The sequence below is a fragment of the Bombus affinis genome, chromosome 7 (assembly GCF_024516045.1).
Source record: "Bombus affinis isolate iyBomAffi1 chromosome 7, iyBomAffi1.2, whole genome shotgun sequence".
NCBI classification, from domain to species: Eukaryota; Metazoa; Arthropoda; class Insecta; order Hymenoptera; family Apidae; genus Bombus; species Bombus affinis.
The window spans coordinates 2,343,270-2,362,346 of NC_066350.1; the positions used below are offsets into that span (position 1 = coordinate 2,343,270).

The following is a 19,077-nucleotide window of genomic DNA, read 5'->3' on the forward strand; positions in this document are numbered from 1 at the left end:
GCTAGCGTTCCACGCTTCGCGCAACGAGGAAGCTATATTCTTTTCTTTGAGTGTTTGTAATTTGAAAACTGCTTACGATGATGACAAAAGTAAGTGGTTCGCTGAAGTGACTTAAGAGCGTCTGCTGGAAAATAAGTTTCAAGTTCTGCAACAAAAATTTTTTACCTTTTGTTCGTGATTACTTTTGTTCAGATTATTCAGTCGTCCTGGATAAGTGTATAGAATGATTTTTAAAGTGAGAGAAAAGGATTTGTTTTTTGTTTGCTTTAATTTGGAATTTTATATTACCTTCTAATATGATCTTGTTTTATAAATGTTCTTTACTTAATTCTGTCACGTCATTCATTATATGAGAGGAGAGAAGCAACAGGGATAACGTGTATTGTTCTATGTAGCAGTGGATAGATAATATCTTTATTGTTTTCCTTACAAATTACAAGCGGTTCCGCTTCTTTCGTTTGTTTTGTCACTATTATTATCTTATACCTAGTAATTACCATATTTCTTATCCGCTTTCTTTGTTTTATCTAGTGATGAAAGATTTAAATTTGATACGACTACTCGTAGGAGTTTAATATTCATTCTGTTGGTCCAACATTTACGTTTGAAAATTATAATAACAAAGAATGCAGACATCTGTATACGGATAGTTGGGACACGATCACGGGTGTAAACGTTAGTACAGAGACGGTGATGCAGAGTGTAGGTTTATATCGTGGTCAGCGTCGCGGCGCGCGTCATCTTCTATCTCGCTTGGCTCCCGTTCGTTCCTCTTTGTCTCGGAAAAGTTTCCGGTGATGAGCTTTGTTGGCCGTTTCCCCTACAGGACGGAAAAGTTAAATGCGAAAGTTTTATCCGATATCCAGTTTCACGACGCTGCTGGAAAAAGGGATCTACGCACACCGTTACGTCGAGATTTGGATATCCTCGATAATCATAAGGTTTATAATATATGCCTATATCGTTCAGCATAATGGAAACGTTACGTAGAATATTTTGGAAATTTTATTCGTACTCATACACATGCTGCGCGATGTGGATTAATTATATAGCCGGAAATTTTTTAATACAAATAACAAACATTGAAATTTATTATCGAGCAGATTCACAGGAATCGTAACGAATACTCTTCGACGTCTCTTCATTATTCATTATTGAAACCAACCATAAATATCGTTATGCAATTAATATAACAAATAATTCATACCATAATTGTGTTATTAGCAATTGATGTGCTGTTTACTAATTCATCAGATAGCTGCCACTTAACGTTGTATTAAATATCGAGTACTAATAGCGACGTTAATAGTTTGTTTTTTTTGTGATAGAATGGCGTCAAAGAAGACGAGGCAAAACCATTCTATACAGCACTTACTAGAGCTGCCAAGCAACAGAGAGACAAAATTGCCGTTATATTCTGTGAAGGAGTCAACCCAAACGCCACTCATTCCAACCCCCCGACAGGTCCCGGTAACTGTGCTGCATCCCTCGCCGAAAAAGGTAAGTGAAGCATGAATAAGTTATCAAAAATCTTTTGTTGTCATTCAATTTACAGGAACATAAAGACCAATTACTTTCTTCTATCTTGTCTTTACGTCGTGTTAACAATCCTTTGAAGAATCGTGAAATTAAAGCTGAACCTATGTTAAAAATTCACAACGCCTTTTAACAAGGCTCTGAAACATAATTAAATATAAAATTAATTACTTCCACTATTTAAGTACTAAGAAATAGCAGATCATTTTCATAGCCTTTCTGACGTTGAGAACGTTTTCACGAGGTGTAAGCGTTCTTCTTTGTGAAACTTGTAATTAAAATTCTACAAATCATTTGTGCCATAATCGTTTCGTAAAAGTATAAGTAATGAAGTTTATAAGTTTAATGACAAAGACACGAACATCTTCGTCTGAAGTTACTTCTGAAATTTTTCTGATTGGTCGTAACAAGTATAAAATTAGCTGTTTAACTTTTCCACTAATTCTTTCCAAATTATTTCTAATTAAAAGTGTGACATTTCACATAATTTCTTAAAGTTGAACTTTTATCTAAGAAATATTCTTTTTTTCTAAGAAATGTGAAATATATTTCTGTCTCTTCTTTTGCGAATAATGTCTAATGATGAGAGTCTTATTGTAATAATATTCCAGCCCATCTTACCATAATAACAATAATTTAATGAAATTAAATATTCAAAGCTGCCAAATTGAATAAGATGACATTTCATGTGATTCGTTCCTCATTGCTACGAGTTAATTTTTAATTATCTATAATGTTGCGTTCGCTCATTGAATGAATGAGGAGATTAAATAACTTTTGTTCGCAGAAAAAATGGGATTGACAAGAAACGTAAAGTGGAACTCTTGTAACCGCGTAAAGCGCTGACGTTTTATTTTATCGTGGAGGTTTTTTATCGATCATTCGGCACTTTATTATTGCTCGTATAAACGTCTACGTAAGCTCGAATCCGCAACAACGAAGTAGATAATTTTTTATCTTATTTTCACTATATAATATATCATAATTATAGAAATATAGAATGTTTTTTAAATAATTTTATTTCGGTATACATAATTTAACCTGTAAAATATATCTACGATGTTGCGGTATCGAGTATCGAACAGTTGTTTTATCGTAAATATTATTTTAATGTTTATAACGAATTTTTCAATTATTAAATTACAATAAGTTTACTTTCTTTATCGTGAGACAAATAGAGCTTGGAACTTGTATGCCAAAGTAGGAAATTATTTTACATAACTCTAAATACGTTGGAGAATATCTATTTTGGCTGATCGAAAAAGTTTTCCTTGCAGCTGTATGATTACTCTTTTGTTTCTTTTTCGTTCCATTTTATCCGGCAGGGAGTCATGAAGGAGGGATTCACGTAACTCGGTAGGGGAGGCTTCGGCTTCCCTGCAAAATAACGATTTTTAAAGTTTCTCGAGGAGTTTCAAACCTTTTCCCACCGAGATTCGTCGACGAAGTTTCCAAAGTTCGAACCGCGTAATTGGAGAGGAAAGGAATTTCCTCTAACCGTATAAAATGGTTCGTACGTTCGATGCTTAAATTCGTCGATGTGATGAGTCGCTCTGTTAAAAGCCACTTGTGCTAATGTTACTTCAAGAAATCAACCTTCTAAAATAGTAATAATTTTTATTTCGAAACAGTATCATTGGAAAAGTTAAATATTTTTATTGGGCTTATTCTTTGATTACTTCCATTACTATGAAAAGTTATTGTACAATGTTGAATGTTCATTAATACGTGCAATTGTATTTATATCAATGTATCTCATGGAAGGTACAGAGTAGAATATTATCAGTCAGTAGTAAATGTCGCTTTAGTCAGACATTCTCTGATCAGATACTCGGTCGATAATCAAATATTTCACTATGCTGAAAAGAACATACACGTTTTACGTATTTTCAGATTTAATTGAATAAGTAGAATAAACGAAAGAAGAAGTTTTTATTAAGTATTATAAAAATTTTGGAGAAGTTATTACCGACAGTACTATGGGTACATTGTTATCAACGATAGCTCATAGACGGATACCTCGTCTCTAGATGGTTTCAGCAGATGCATCTTTAGTGGTGCTTCGTACCGACAAAGTCAAGGTCACATCTATCGGTAAGGTAGATTACTAAGTGGGACAAACTGTTATCGACAAATTGTAACTTATTTGCGCAAGTGTTGATTTAAACCAGATGATAAGCACCTTAAATTATCGATTAATGTTCGATTTGAAAAATGTTATTATACATAAAAATTTAAAATATTTTCATGTTTTAAACTTACCCATAAATACATTAATAATATGTTTGCATGTCATAGTAATATTGCAATAAATTTTTAATGAAAACTTACACATATAAAATCACGCAAGGCTTACACAGTTCTTCCTTCGCAGTACACTCTATATAATATTTATAAAACGGGATAATGAACAGTTAAAAGTTCTTAATCGTCATATTGTTCGCAAAGTCCAACTTTTAATGTTTTTTAACAATAAAAAAAGTTTTTAGGTTTTTAAAATTATAGAAATATATATTTTTGCCATGATAATACTCTCAGTAGAATAAAAAGACAATACATTTCATAGCTGTTGCGTTTATTTAAATTTTCTGAATAATCTTTCATATACGAATGCACATACTTTACGAGGAAATAATTTGCTATTGAAATCCTATGAATGGGACTATAGTTGGAGCGTCTTGAGCATACGCAAGGTGGTAGGCGGAACTGAATTTATGATAATTGCATAAATCAGAGCTTTCCTCCACAATAATCATAATCTATTGAGATAGTTGTGCGAAGTTAGCTATTTAGCCAACGGCGCGCATAACGGAAGGAGGCCAAGGGGTTTCGTGGGACCGTGAATAAGATAAAGTCAATGTAAGATCGAATCGACAGCGAAAAATTCCTTATTTGCTTTTGACTTGAAAATAATTATTCTATTACTTCGTAATAAGCAGTGTAAAGCTTTTAAGATGGAACTTTTTAAGTTTTAAGTACTACATTATTTAGGATCATTATATAGTCATGTTCAATGATGAAATATTAAAGTGCTAGCGTTTGCACTTTTCAGATGCTATTTATTTAACAAACTGTTTCCTGTAAAAAAAGGATTGAAATGAACAGATTTAAAAAAATCAATAAAAATGGAGCGTCGTCTCGAATCTGAAGAAAAAGACTATAGAGGGCGCCAGTGGTGTCGCTATCTTCCATAAGCTGCTTGTGACTCCTGAATACAGATTTATCAAATAAATTACAATAATGATAGTCGTTTAATAAATAAGTAATATAATTATTTTCACATGTGATCAGCACACGTTACAAAAATATATGAAACATTGAAAGCTATATTTTCAAACAATATTTCTACATTCATCTGTCGATAACGTTTTTAAGTTAATCAGCAATCAGTAAATTACATCTTTATAACTATTTTTATCTCAAGGTGGACAAAAATAGTTTGTACAACATGTGCAATATCTTTTCTGTCCCCCAAAGACGTACGGAATTATTTCAATGTTTTGGTATTCCAATGTAGAACCGTAAACGCGTAAGAATCAATTTCAGGAATTATATTTTAGGCTTCCCTAGAGGTAAACATCGTTTCAAAGTTACCTAAACCGACACTAATGCACTCGAACTATTATCATGAGAGTTAAGGCATGACTTCTTTGTTTTCATATCTTCCACGCGACACGACGACGACAGTGGGAAAAATAAAGGGCGACTGACATCTCAATATTGCTGGTGATTTCTTTATTAACATCGTCAGGCGCGAACCTTCGGGTAATTATCTGTACGCTGCTGGAATATTAATGGTGAAATCTGCTCCGTCTGAAACGTCGGGATCGTTATGGTTACGATTACGATTATGAGCAGTCATTCTTTTTAAAGGAGAACGATTACAGTCTGGAGGTAATATTCTTACCAGAATTATTGTAATGTCTTTACTTCAATATATAGAATACTCAGCGTTATTGATGCTATAAATTAACGTGATTTATAATTCTACTACTTGAAATATAATTTTTAATCATTAACTCTGCTATAACTTTAAGCTAATTAAAAGATATTATTCTTCTGACTTCATTGATAAATTTTACTTTGAAATGTAATACAGCAAAGTCAATCGCATTGATACTGATATTATTATTTAGCAAATGCGCTTTTTTTCGAAACACGTTCATTCGAGGCCTGATGTTTTTTAAAAGAATTGTAATAGAAAAAAAATTGACATGAATATTTCTATACATATAGTCAAGATGGCATTAGTGATCACTTGCTCCGAAGGAGAGTTAAAAAGACGAGGCATAGTACCCTTTAACTTTGTCGAGCTGTCATACTGATCGGGGTTGGAACGAACCCTCCAATTCTCTCGGTGGGAGTAACCACGCGGTTGAGTGAATTTTTATGAATGAATGCGCGAGGATACCTAGATCCAAGGCTTTGGAATGCGCACCCTGTTTTCACCCCTGAACCTATATTTACGTCAGTGACTCTCAATTTGAAGTTCTCGTAACCTATAAAACCTACAGGGAAGGACGTTACCGTTAAAACACACTCCTTTGGGGTGAATAGGCTTAAAATAAATCGAATGGTCTTTTGATCATTCATTTCATTTCTAGGTACCTATATATTGAATCATTTGAAACATTTACATATGCATTATATGTAATTTGTATAGTCTTAATTTATTCACGTTGCTTTCAATACTAACTTAATAATTTCAATGCGTTCAGCTTATCTTCTTATTCAGAATAATTCGATATCTCATTTTACTTAAAATTCTTTATTTATTATTAATCCCTTAAAGAATGCCACATAAAAGAAAGATTACGTACGTATTTTACGTATAGTTTCCATACGCTTTCCTCGCGTTTTATAAAGATATTTTGAACCACATTACTCGAGGGTTGAAGCATATAGAATTCATCCAGCCCTTAGAGACTCGAAATAATGTCATACGTCATACACGTATCATTGTCGTGGTTTATGCCATAGCATAAGCTTCTTCCTTGGTGTTTGAACATTTTTGCATGGGATGAAAATCATAATTGTGCACCAACATCGTCGCACTCTTTAGCTACAAAGGGACTTTTGCAGAAGGGTCTGAGGCTGAAAGTGTTAGCGGCAGTACAAAAGAACGCTTAACCCTCGGTAACCAGAGGGGAGTTTATAAAAATCGTGTCAATTAGGCCTCGAGAAAGAAAGGCAGGTCGGGTAAGGTGTTCCGTTAGACAAGGGCTTTAAAGCTCGTATTATGAAGAGATCGTTAACAAGCAATTTACCTTTTGAGCGGCTCTTCATAAAATTTTGCACTTTCTTGTTGTTGCATCAGGAATCTTGAAGTGTTTTGTGTAACGAGTAGTAATTTCTTATTAGCTCGAAGTATAATATCTTCATTAAGTCTTTATTAAGTTCCATTACACCTTGAAACATAAACTTGTGACATAGACGTGTATGAAATTGAGTTTTTTAATATATTCATTCTTTAAATATATTTAAATACATTCATCGAATAGTTGTTGAATTATTTGAAAATTATATTAAGATTAATGAAACAAGAAGCAAAGAAATCCTATCCCGTTCAAATTTCTGTGTTCATATCCTGGAATTGTGATGTTTAGAGAAAGGAGAAGGGTCGATTGGACCTAGGCACAGCTCCGGGTGAGGATTAGCCCGCGGGGTATTGTAACGTCGTAAATACATCCCCTTTTTACCCCTCGAGCTTAAACTCACGGTACTTCTCTCGGTTCTCTGGTCGTTTGTCGGTCGGTAACACCACCAACCATTGTCACCGACTTTGGATTCAGTACGAGGAAATAAAATAATTAATACGTATACTTCGTTGCTTCACTTCGCACATTCAAATACACAAAATAAATACTCTATATTCGTTAAGCATTAACCTAAACAATAATTTTATTACGATGATACTTATAAATTTAGATTTTAATAAAATGTTCTCAAATTCTAATCATTTAGATCTCTTCGTCGATCCTCATCACGCCTCGATCCCGTTTGTTTGTTGATTTGGCAGCTATTTTCATTATCAAACGTGATCACGAGTTCAAATTTCGGCTAGTCAACCCCCGGAGCCAGTTGCAATTTTTCTACATAATGGGGAAAAGATTAGGGAAAGCATTCCGGCGAGGTACTTTAGCCAATGTCATCGTTTCGATTCTTACACCCCCATGGTCTCCCTCTTCCATTTTCCTTTTCCTATCCGAAAGCGTAGCGCCCTCCGGTTTTCTATCTGGTTTGACGATAGCGGAGAGTACGAGAGACCCCTATTCCGTGGAACGATATCTCGAAGCGAAATCCCGGTCGGTCTCGCGTTTATAATAGTTGAAATGGAAAGGGTTGCACGCGAAGGGCTCCGGAAGGATTGCGGGGTTATAATGAAATATAGGCTCGTTCCGCTTCGTATAAGACTGCATTAAGATTATACGTTGGCGCGCTCCTTGGCGACCGAAGAAGGTCGAAATAAACGAGGAAAGGTAGTATGAGGACGTAGCTGGTGGCTACGGGTTAAAGGGGTAAGGGGTTCCTCCTACGGTGTTTTAATCAAGCCGGATTTGCTGCGGTAAGCCGTGGTTCCAACTTTCATTTTAGCCAACCCCGCCCTGACAAGCCGTGCACGAACGTTTCGTCCGCTTCTCTGCCTCTCGCTCTCTTATTCTTGCGATCTTTCCGCTGTTTGCCTGCTCTAGCTCTTTCTCTTTCTCTCTTCATCCCCGACGTTCGGCAGACATCCATACGGAGTGTTTGTCCTGCATTAAAACGCTATCTCTGTTTCGTGGAGACGCGTGATCCCCGCGATGTTGTTCTCCTTAAGAAACTCCGGTAAGGAACAGGAACCTGGTGCGTCGCAATTATGTTATTAACTCCGGTGGAAAAGGAGCGCTGAGAAAGATGTGCTTTTCGTATGGTGTAATGGTTAAGCTACCGCGAAGGACCGAGTCTCGATCGCGAAAGGATTTAATGTTGAAGTTAACTTATTACAATAATTTATTCCATTGCTTCGTGGAGAAAAATTGAATGAATCGCGGAATATGAAAAATGTACTTATTTCGAATTTTAAATCAGAAGAGAAATTATAAGTCGCTGTTTGAAATGCTCTAGCTTATGCTTAGCTAATTATACTTAACTTATGTAGCGTGTGATTTTGTGTTACTGGAGAACGGTATGTGGTTGCGTTTTTTTTTGTCCTCTCTTTGTGCTTATCGTAATTATCATATTATATATAATCATATAATAATTATTATATATTAAATAGATAATTATTTCCAGTTCGCTTAGAGGGATGCTTTGTGGATCTCTTTTTCATCTATCTTTTTATACTGACTATTCCATAGTTTCGTTTATCTACAACGATCAATTCAGTTACAATGAATCTATTCTATGGATTAGTGACTACAATGCACAGTTATGTACGCTGGTTTCATTGCAATGACACAACGATTTTGAAAATGCATATTCAAATAGTAGCTTTTAATAAATAATCACATATAACTTTCTTATTTAATATTTTTTAGCCCATATGAAATATAGAATTCAGCTCGGTATGATAAATTTTCAAAATATAGATCATCCAGGTTGATCAGACGGATCAAACTTCCCTCCGGAAGTCGGAACCCTCTTTCTTCGTTATTGCCAAACATTTCTCCCTTGCTTGGAAACCGAACCGCCTAATACTTTAGTTAGCACTTCCAATACAGATTACATGACAAACTCGTCCCCCTTTTTCGACGAGACGGTATCCAGCATGGAATCGTGTTCCTTACTCGTTGTCCAATATTCTTCAAATCCCAAGGATCTATCGAGTCTTTATGTCTTAGAGAGTATTCTTAGTTATCACCTCTGTGTTTGCTTTCTGGTAAATGATATTCCCAGAGGACGGGCGTAATTTTATTAACACCGCTGTTAGTATTTCTATTTCAAAGGAAAATAATAGATAGATCGTATAAAATTTCTGAAATTTAGCATTTATCGAAGTTAGTTACTTTAGTTAGTTAATTTGCAATGGAAATCCACCGAAATTGAATACTCGAAATTGTATTCTTCGAGCACTAGTCGACGTAGAGGCACTCCTTGAGTCAAATTCAAAGGAAACGAAGCTACCACTAGCCTAATAGGACTAATCTCTCGATCACAATGCTCGTGTCGACAAAGATATTCGTAGGTGGAATTCGTTTCATCTTGGCTAGAGTTTAAGCGGAGCATGTGGAAGGGAAGGTGGGTAGATTGGAAGGAATGAACATAGAGCAAACAATATGGCGTCTGCCAGGAGAAACCCAAACCGTTGCGGACCGGTCAGTATGCAATATGCTAAGGTTCTGCTTTTCCCCTCCCTTCTTCCTCTCCTTTCTACTACTAGCCGAAAATTCACTATCCGTCTTTCTCTCTCTTCCCCTTTCTCTATTCCTCCTTTTGGTCCTCTATAACCTCCGAATCCTTGGGTTTGGGAATTTAATTACAGTATAGTGCCTACATTGTAGCCCCAGCCGGCCCGGAAATAAACTCCCCATTGTCGCGGCACAAAGCTTCTATTTGTCACGAGACCTGGGCGTTCGACACCCTTGCGACGCACGCCACCCCCGCGCGCCACCTGTCCTTCGTGCCTTTCGATATCGACTTTTCCGACAGCGCCACGACTTATGTTGCTTCTCATGATAAAATGCGACTTGGCTAATAAACGAAGCTAAGTGAAATCCGGCCGATGGATTTTTTTGGCGCGAACGATCGACGAATAATTTAAAGAAAGTTGAATCGAAGATATAGGTTTAGAAGATGCAGCATTCTACGATGGTAGACCGTAGATTGAAAAGCAGATAGTCGAATTGTATAGATAATCGGCCGAGTTTTTTGCACATTGAAAACAAGGAATATTTTTAAGTTTTCCTTCGTTTAAAACTTTTCATCATTTTTAAGCAGTCGCGCGCTCTTTTTTACCAAGGTAATATATTTTTTGCTAGAGAGAGAGAGAGAGATAGCAAGAAGAAATGGCCGCTTCATTTACCGTCATATATTATGGAGAAGATTATCCGAGTAACCACAACCTAACAATTTCCCTGTTCCGCGTCTTCGCGAACTTCAATGTAATAAGTAACAACACCATTTAATTATAAATGCTCGCACCCGAGAAACGAACTTATCTAGCTCCTACTTTCTGTTTAATCCTGACTGTGGGATGAGGTACACAGAATCGTACGTTAGAATTTAAGCCGTTCCATGCCGAGAGGGAGACTGTCTTCGGTTAAATTGTTCTCAGTATTATTGAGTTAATTAAATAAAATCGATTAGTATTCAAAACCTTGTGTTATCGTATTTTCCCCCACGCTAAACACCAAGTTACTTAGAAATTCCAGTTATATGTAATTATCTACTTTGTACCATTTTATTCCGTAAGATTTCTATATAAATTCTTTTCCATTTAGTTTAGAAATTATTAATTTCGAAAGTAACGTGTATTTATAGATCCGTTTACTTTGCTATAGGCATTTTTCGAAACATTCTTTCTATAAGGTATCTGGACGTAACAAGGTTCGAAATTTTTATAGTCTCGCGAGTTTCCTTTATCACTAGGAAGGATGAATGATGGCGCGAACAGCGATAAAGTCGCCAGGAATGACAGAGGATCGTGTCTCTTTCGGGGTAACTCACCCCCTCGAAGTGTCGCGGTGAATCGAGGGTCGGGGGTGTTTCACCGAACATTAACGATCGCAACGTTCTTTGATGGGTGTTATTGCCCCATGGCACGCGTCTTCTCGCGCGATGCCATGAAACGATCGTCGTGAAATAGTTTTGTCTTTCGACGACGGTCGACCGCCGCATCATACGAATTTGCGCGATAATCGTTCTCCAGGGAAGTCTTTTCCTCTTTACGACAAAAGATCGTGGTGACAGTGTTCGTTAAAGATTTTTATAAGAGGGCTAGGTTGCTGTTTGAATGGAAGAAGCAATAAGAATCAAGAGCACGACTCGATTAGCAACAGTTTCGCCGTTAGTTCCATAACCGAAACTGCCGTCATCGTGGGCTCATAAATATAACTACGAGCATAGTAGTGCTTCTCCATTCGCCAAACCTCTCCTGTATCGGACCGTAAAGCCCCATAATTATTCACTCGTCGTTAAATCGGCCGCCTACGCGGCAGTTACGGCTTCCCGTCGGCTAAGTGTACCGTGTATACTGACTACGTGTTACTTGGATGCTTGCATATGTGATAGCGGATTAGTATTCTCTGGTGAACGGTTTTGATTTCGCTGGACGAGTCGTACTATTGTCAGCTAATTTTACCGCATTCCTATAGCTTGCGCTTCGTGATAAGGGAAATAAGAAATAAGATCCTTTTGCAAAAAATAAAAGAATTCTACAGAAGAAAAATTCTACAGAATTTTATAGAAATGAGAAAGGAATTCTGTCCAATCCCATGGAAATTAAAATAAATAATCATAAGATGCCCATGATTTGTCACAGGAAGGATTAAACGCTTTTAGAAATATCGTATTTTCAATTATGCACGTGACGTCTGACCACGAGCAATCTATTCTACTTACGGTAATACGAATACGGAGCCTATTCGTCGCTTTGTTAAATACGTTTTTATAATCGCTTAATTAGACGTTTATATCATTTCATCATTATATGATTTCTCTCCGAATGAAAGTAAATTTCACAAATTGTTAAACAATCAATCCGTGTAAGTATCAGCCAGTGTTCCATCACTGAAACGGACACTGTACGATTATTTTTAATTAACAACAAAATCGTGTTTCAATTATTCACGTACATACACTTGCGTCCTGCTGACGCGACGCGTTTTCGTTTGAAACGAGGGTCAAGAAGGAACGAAAGCGAGTCTGAGAGGTACAGATAAGGGAGGTGAGGAAGGGCGAAGGAGGGATAGTAAAAAAGAAACGATTGAAGCGTGCAAAAGTTTCCGATGAAATCGCGAGTACACTCGAAACTTGCAGCTTGAAACAGTCGGGCTGGCGGATGCACGAGTTTCGACGGCGAGCGAAAACGGTTTCATTTTAGGTGGATGGCGACGGTGGCGGCTATGGTTGAGGGAGGCCATGGGATGGTGAGTACGGCGGTGCAGGGCCTTAATTGCCCACGAGTTAATTAAACTGTAATTCAATCGCGCGAATTCGCCGATGTTTTATCGTGGCGCGACGCACCGTTAAGTTTGTACTTCCTGATGCGCTAGTTACAGAAAGTATATCGGGCAACCGTGTTTTGCGTGTACGTGCAAGAATTATGGGGACTCACCCTTTGCCAGGATCGAATAAACGTTTCACTGAATGACAGGGGTACTAGGGTTCAAGTCGGACTGGTATAAGGTTTAATGTAGCGGTATTTTTTTTTAACTACATATAATCAAAATATTTTCAGAACTTATTTATTCGTTGTAGTTATCGAAATTAATTTCGATATGTCTAATTAATATCGCCTAGAAAAATAAAAATGTTGTTCATTATCCTGTTCGGTTATAATTTCGTTCTTCGTGAAATTTATTTATGCCAGTGGATTTCTTAGATCAATGACGAGGTAAGATCAGCGAGGGCTGCTTACTGTAATTATCCCTTCGCGGTACGTAGAGCCTGCCCTTGGCCAACCTCTCATAGCACACGCTGCTGGGCTCGATTGTTCTTGCTTGCATGGCCCCATGCGCCAGGTCTATGAAATTAAGCGTACCACCCCTCTTGCCGAAATACGGCTGTTCTGTCAAGACCTTGCCTCTTCCCATCCTGTTCCTTCCTGTATCTACCGTTCGCCCTTAATTTCTCGAAGATAATTGCCGCCTCGTCTTCGTATCGCGAGCCTCGTGTCGCTTATAGAGGCGATTGATGATGGTCCTTGGTGCGAGGGAAATGCAAAAGGAAATTACATTCTTTCAAAAGTACCATGTCATCCTCGAGAAAGTTACGTTGATTGTATTTTGAAACATTGGGAGTATTCTCGAAGCTAATAAGAACGATGAATTATTATCTCTGTATCGGTTACGAAAATAATATATAATCTTGTATTTTAAATTAAAGATACAAATCTATGAAGAGATATGTAGAGACGAAAACAGATTTTTATTGTTACATGAATTTTTCATATCCTTATCTTCTCAAAGATAATTGATGTCTCATCATCGTGAACAACCGAGTTGTATGGACGATTAATGATTGTACACTAACGCGGAACGTAATACAAAATTGCATTCCTTCGAAAGTCTCGTTTCATCTTGAACAATCACCGTGCTGGGAGGCGTAAAAATCGTTTTTTTTTTTTCTTTTCGTTACGACGCAACGTTTCTAATTCGTTCCACAAATCAATTTTCTATCGTTAATCTTGCTTCAATGTTTACCTCGACATTCAAGAACTTTTCCTCTTCCGCCCTGAGCTTTTGTTATCAATCTCGGTGGTTGACATTTTTTTTCGTTGAAACTGCGTGTCAAATTCGTGCCACGTAGAGCAGGTCATGCACTTGGTCGGAATGTTTGACTTTATGGCGGATACATATTTCAATCGTCGTAACCGAAGAAGCAAGCAGGTCGAGGGGTGGTTGTTTGCCAGTGACCAGAATTTAATATTCATCCAATCAGGGGGTAAACCTACCGCGCCCGAGGGTGTCACTGCTACCTCCAACTCCCTTTTCCCTCTGACCTCCATAACTCATAGTATATTTGTTCTTCTGCAAGAGTCAATAAAAAAAATTGCGGCCGTCACTACGAACAAATCCATGGTATTCAGAATGAAACTGGTCGCAGAGATTAGACCAGAATTTTTTAGTATGTCGCGCGATTCACGCGTAACATTGTTCGTACAGGTCCGACTTATGAATCTTTTACCCAACTCAGGTAGTTCGCAGCAACCAACGAGCGGGAACTAATTAACGAATACTTTGGATATTTGCTCGCGTTCGCGCGATTTCTTGCAGCAACGATTTTTGGTCGAGACGGAAAAAGAAACTATGCCGAGTTCACGTCGATAGAATTTGGGGCTGACCGGCATAGAGGGTAATTTAATTTGCATTATGCCAGCAACGGGGTGTACCCTTGTTTCGTAAGCATTGCGGGGCAAACTCAGTAACAAACCCGCGGATTCGTTCGATCAAACTTAATTAGCGCCGAATTCCAGACATAATTAAATTCGACCGCCGTGCAATTTCGCGGAGATAGGCAGCCCGTTAGACAGAAGGCAAGGGAAAGGGATGTAAAAACCCGAAGGAGGGACGAAGAGGGTTCGAGAGGGATGCCGGAGAAAAGATCGGAAGAAGGGAGAATGGGAGAAATTTTACCCCGAAACAAAACATGAGTCGAATATTGTTCGGATTGGATTATTTCTATTGGCCCGTAAATCCTTCGGCTGTCGATACCGTAAATCTCCGCTTACGTTCCATTATTACAGCGTTTAGTTGATTTATCTAAAATCTTTTCTCCGTTATATATCTCCGCTAATGTTGGTACATTTTCGATATCCTCGGTTTCACGCTGCCGTTCGAGATTGTTGCGCGTTTTTGCCGGTTAAACAGATTGAATTATCAGAGACACAGAGAACTATGTTTCTTCGCGCGTACGCTTGCCAAGCCGCTTTATTTAGAAACTCTTGGACATCTGATAGAAAGCAGTTACCGCGTAAAGATTTCACGAGTGTCCTACGAAGAGGATGATAAACGTGGCCAATAATGCCGCAGCATTCCGGTGGGCTGACGAAAGAGAGGACGAGAGATAGACGCAGAAAGGGAATTCCTGGAATGCTTCCGGAGTTTAGAAGGTAGCCCTTACGTTCTTAGTTATACCCTTTCTCTCCTCGAGGCGGTACACTGGTCCATTCGAAATATCCTTCTCATTAATTATAAGAAAACATTGTCTCGCGACCATTTATATCAACGATGGTATTTTAGTCTATGTCTCTTCATTTGTATGCACTTGGAAATCTGATTCGTACGTTAACTGTGGCTGATAGAATAGCAAGAACAAATAATACAATATTTGTACGACGCGATTAATTGCTATTGATCAAGTAGTATAATCTGTACTTCGTCGAATAACGTCTTAAGGATGTTATGTCGCATTCCTGAAACATCTTCAAGCGTTATCCTAATAACAAGCAGCATTAATCACCGGCACGATAGACTGCAATTATGGTTTAACGTAGGACACGGTTGAAGCCTGGTGGAGGAGCTTTGTCGAGTGTAAAATCAAAATCAAGAGGTTGCGTTTCCCTGTACTAATCCTTGAAACTTTTCTTTGGCATATTTAAACGAGCATAACAAATTTTACCTAAAATTTCTTTATCTTTCTGCTATGCATTCATTGCATAACTTTAGCAAAACTTCGCTACATCTGCATTCAGTTCTAGAATATAATGCACGAAGCTGTATTACGAATCAAATCTTCGTTTCGAGTAATTTTAAGTCAAACGACAAACTGTGTACATTCCATTTGAAGTTTCCAACGGATACACTTAAGAAACAGATTAATATAACATGACATATGTACATTTTAGCGATAATCATTTTCAACATGAAAGAGTTCAGCGTCGCAAGAAATACTTGTGGAACGGAGACGAAGCGAGTGAAATAATGGAAGCAAAGGACAGAGAAAAAGTTGAAAGTAGACACGGTTCAGTCGCGAAAAGAGTCCGGATCGTATAGAAGGGAGTTTGAAATCAAGGAGGACACGCCGGCAGTACTCTTTGGCCGTCGGTCCCCTCTTTTGAAAGCGAAATCGAACGTAGTCATAACCTCCTGCTATTTCTCTCAATTTCTCTGCGTCCTTCTGTGGACTCTCAGCGTCGGTGCCGAGCGTGATCAATGAACGGCGCAGATGCTGTTTTGGACTGTTGCGGAGTATTGTGCACCTAATCGCCCACCCTGTCACTTTGACCACATCTCGGAGACTAGTGTGGGGATCCCTCGGGACGATGGCCCATAAATCGAAAGTTCGAGGCTTCCCCGAAGGGTACCGTGTACCCCATCCCCCATTATCGACGTATTCCTGCGTTAACATAAGATCGAGTAGCGATTCGCCTCCGGCTACTCTTCGTCAGTTGCGGGATTACCACCTGGATCGCTCGAAATCGCGCTTTCCAAGATACATTATCATCGTGATTTATATGTATGTATCTTGTGAGATCGATCGTAGCGAGAAACATGTGGTGTCCAGTTCATTTTAGGTCGCGTCTCGAGTATATTTTTAAGAATTGAGTCAATAGTTGGGAATATAAATAGATAATTTATTAGGTTTATAGGTTTCTTCTTAATTATTTCATTAATTACTTTATCTATTTCTTGAAACTATCAGTCCGGATGAAATTATTTTTATCGTATTAATAATATTATTAATTTATATATTCAGTCGTAATATTACATTTCTCGTCGAACGAGTTAAGGAAACTTTATCATACCCGGGGAAACTTTGCGATTACATACACATTGTTTGAGTATCTTTCAGATAGCGTTATTTAGCCGTTATTTTATTCGTTCATATGAAATATTCAGTATACTTGAAACTTCAACCATTATAATATATTTAAACTCTACAGAAAGAAAATTCAATTTACAAATCACATCATTTATATTTCTTGAGTATTTACATCGATTCTAATCTCTTGGATAACGTTTCTCGATAAAAGAAGAATATCTCAGAGCGGAGTTGGAAAGTTGCTTTGTATGGCACAGATTGTGGTTGGAAATTAGGGTGATTACGAGCTTTTCCTCCTGGTACCTATTGAAGCTGCGAAAGGGGCTAGGTGACGGGGTGATAGCTGCGGGGGGTGGTGTGCGCTTGCCGTGGTAGGATCTACCTCTTGTCAAGTTTAAACCCGCTACGTGACTAAGTTGCAAGCGGCCTGCTAAGATGTCCTGCTAATTTATATGTTCGCGTTAACTTGCGTTCACTCCCTCTTGTACTTCCACCTGCATCCCACGTCTCTTACATACCAGCGAGAGGACAGAAGGAGAAGGGGTGCGCGGAGGTAGCTTCGTGCGAGAGAGGGCACGGGTCGCATAAGTAATCGCTGCTATCGTACTCGACAGATGCGTTAAAGATCCCTTGTCCCTTGTGGTGAACCACCGTCTTCTCCAACCCATTACCTTGGTTATGTTTATTATTATATTCAATATTTTATCTTTCCACATCTATACATTGTTTTCACTCGAAAAGTTTATGATGGTATTGTTGAGTCATGTGTAACTATTGAATTAGGAGTTTGGACTTCATAGTTTTGTTTAGTTCCTTCTCTGGTTCATACGAAAAAGGCTATTATTACTAATGATTGTTATCATGTAAAACGTAGAATATTAAATAAAATGTCTTAAAATGAAGCATTCTCATCTAACGATATCAATTAATGATTAAAAGATACAAATAACAATTTTCGCTCTAGATTTCTAACAATGAGCAAGATATGATAACTAATAATAAGTGATTATAAAAGTTATTTATCGAATAAAACAACGTTAAACACTAATTTAGATGATTACTAAATATCGAAGGAAGGGTTCCTGATTCAGAGAAAGCGATCGAACCGCTGACATCTGAGCGTAAATCTTCGTCTTTGGCGAGCAACTAAGCCGAACTAAGACGGTACCCCTTTCTTTACCGATAGCGGGAGATATCGTCAAAGGAATCACGCTTACTTACCTGAGGAGGTCAAGTTTAAGGAGCTGGATATCGGACCTAAGGGTGAACTTTCTGGTCGAACCTCAAGGAGGCCGAACCGCAAAAGCTTCGTGGTTTGAGCTCTGTGTATCCTGATGAATCGTTTGGTGTCTGCGTCCTCTTTGAAGCGTTCACTAGGCGACCATCGTTCATTAAACTTAATCGAACAGTTCCTTCATCTCGTTTTCTTCAGTTTTTTGTTCTTTGGACAGAACTTCTAAAACCAACATTTCATCCCGTTCGAACACCTCCCATCGCTCTTAGGATCGATTCTGGCCAGGATATGATGCAAGAATAAACAGATAAAAGCTTGTTGATCAAATAAATTTCTTATGACTAAATTTCTACAGTATTTCAGGAATACGTTCTATGTATGTTATAGTAGTAGGGCGATACCTTTAATAATCGAAAAACAAACTCTGAATGCGAAAAAAGGAACGTTGACTCGCGTGAGTTTTGTTAAAGTTTCAGTATTTTTCATTGTGTCACGTAATCTTACTCGTTCTATGTTTAAAACATCCGCGGTATTCAGAAACATCCATCAAAGTTATATATACATGCAGAGCGCAATAAGCACGAACAACGACGGACTACAAAGGAGTAGACGGTATCGATCTTGGGAGAGGATGCGTGGCAACGGTACCCCAATTAGGACCCCTATGACCCACACGTCCTCCGTAGTCCAATGTGGCAGAAACCCACATGCTGAAGATGCATCCGCGCGTGAATATTTGCCTAAGTGATTGCTCGCCTTGAGACGATCCACCCCCAAAACTGTCCAGTCCTTCGGCGATGTCTCCTTTCCCTAAGATCCCCCTCCCCCGTGAAGCACACACAGAACTTCGTACTTGAATTTCTCACGAGCGTTATGACCCTTTTGGAAAACTCGAAACAGCCTTT

At 38.2% G+C, this 19,077-nt stretch overlaps 1 protein-coding gene across 8 annotated transcripts in view; it reads left to right on the plus strand.

The window, feature by feature from the left end:
* The window catches only part of LOC126918331 (mucin-5AC-like), a 304,827-nt gene that overhangs the window by 9,993 nt on the left and 275,757 nt on the right, over positions 1 to 19,077 (plus strand). For 4 of the 8 annotated variants that reach the window (XM_050726085.1, XM_050726091.1, XM_050726092.1 and 1 more), the window contains exons 1-2: positions 826 to 941; positions 1,329 to 1,500. In XM_050726085.1, the coding sequence (XP_050582042.1) occupies positions 841 to 941; positions 1,329 to 1,500 (273 nt within the window). In that variant the 5' untranslated portion in view covers positions 826 to 840. Of the gene's footprint in view, positions 1 to 825; positions 942 to 1,328; positions 1,501 to 19,077 lie in introns of those variants that run through there. The other 4 variants (XM_050726086.1, XM_050726087.1, XM_050726088.1 and 1 more) reach the window with 1 other exon arrangement.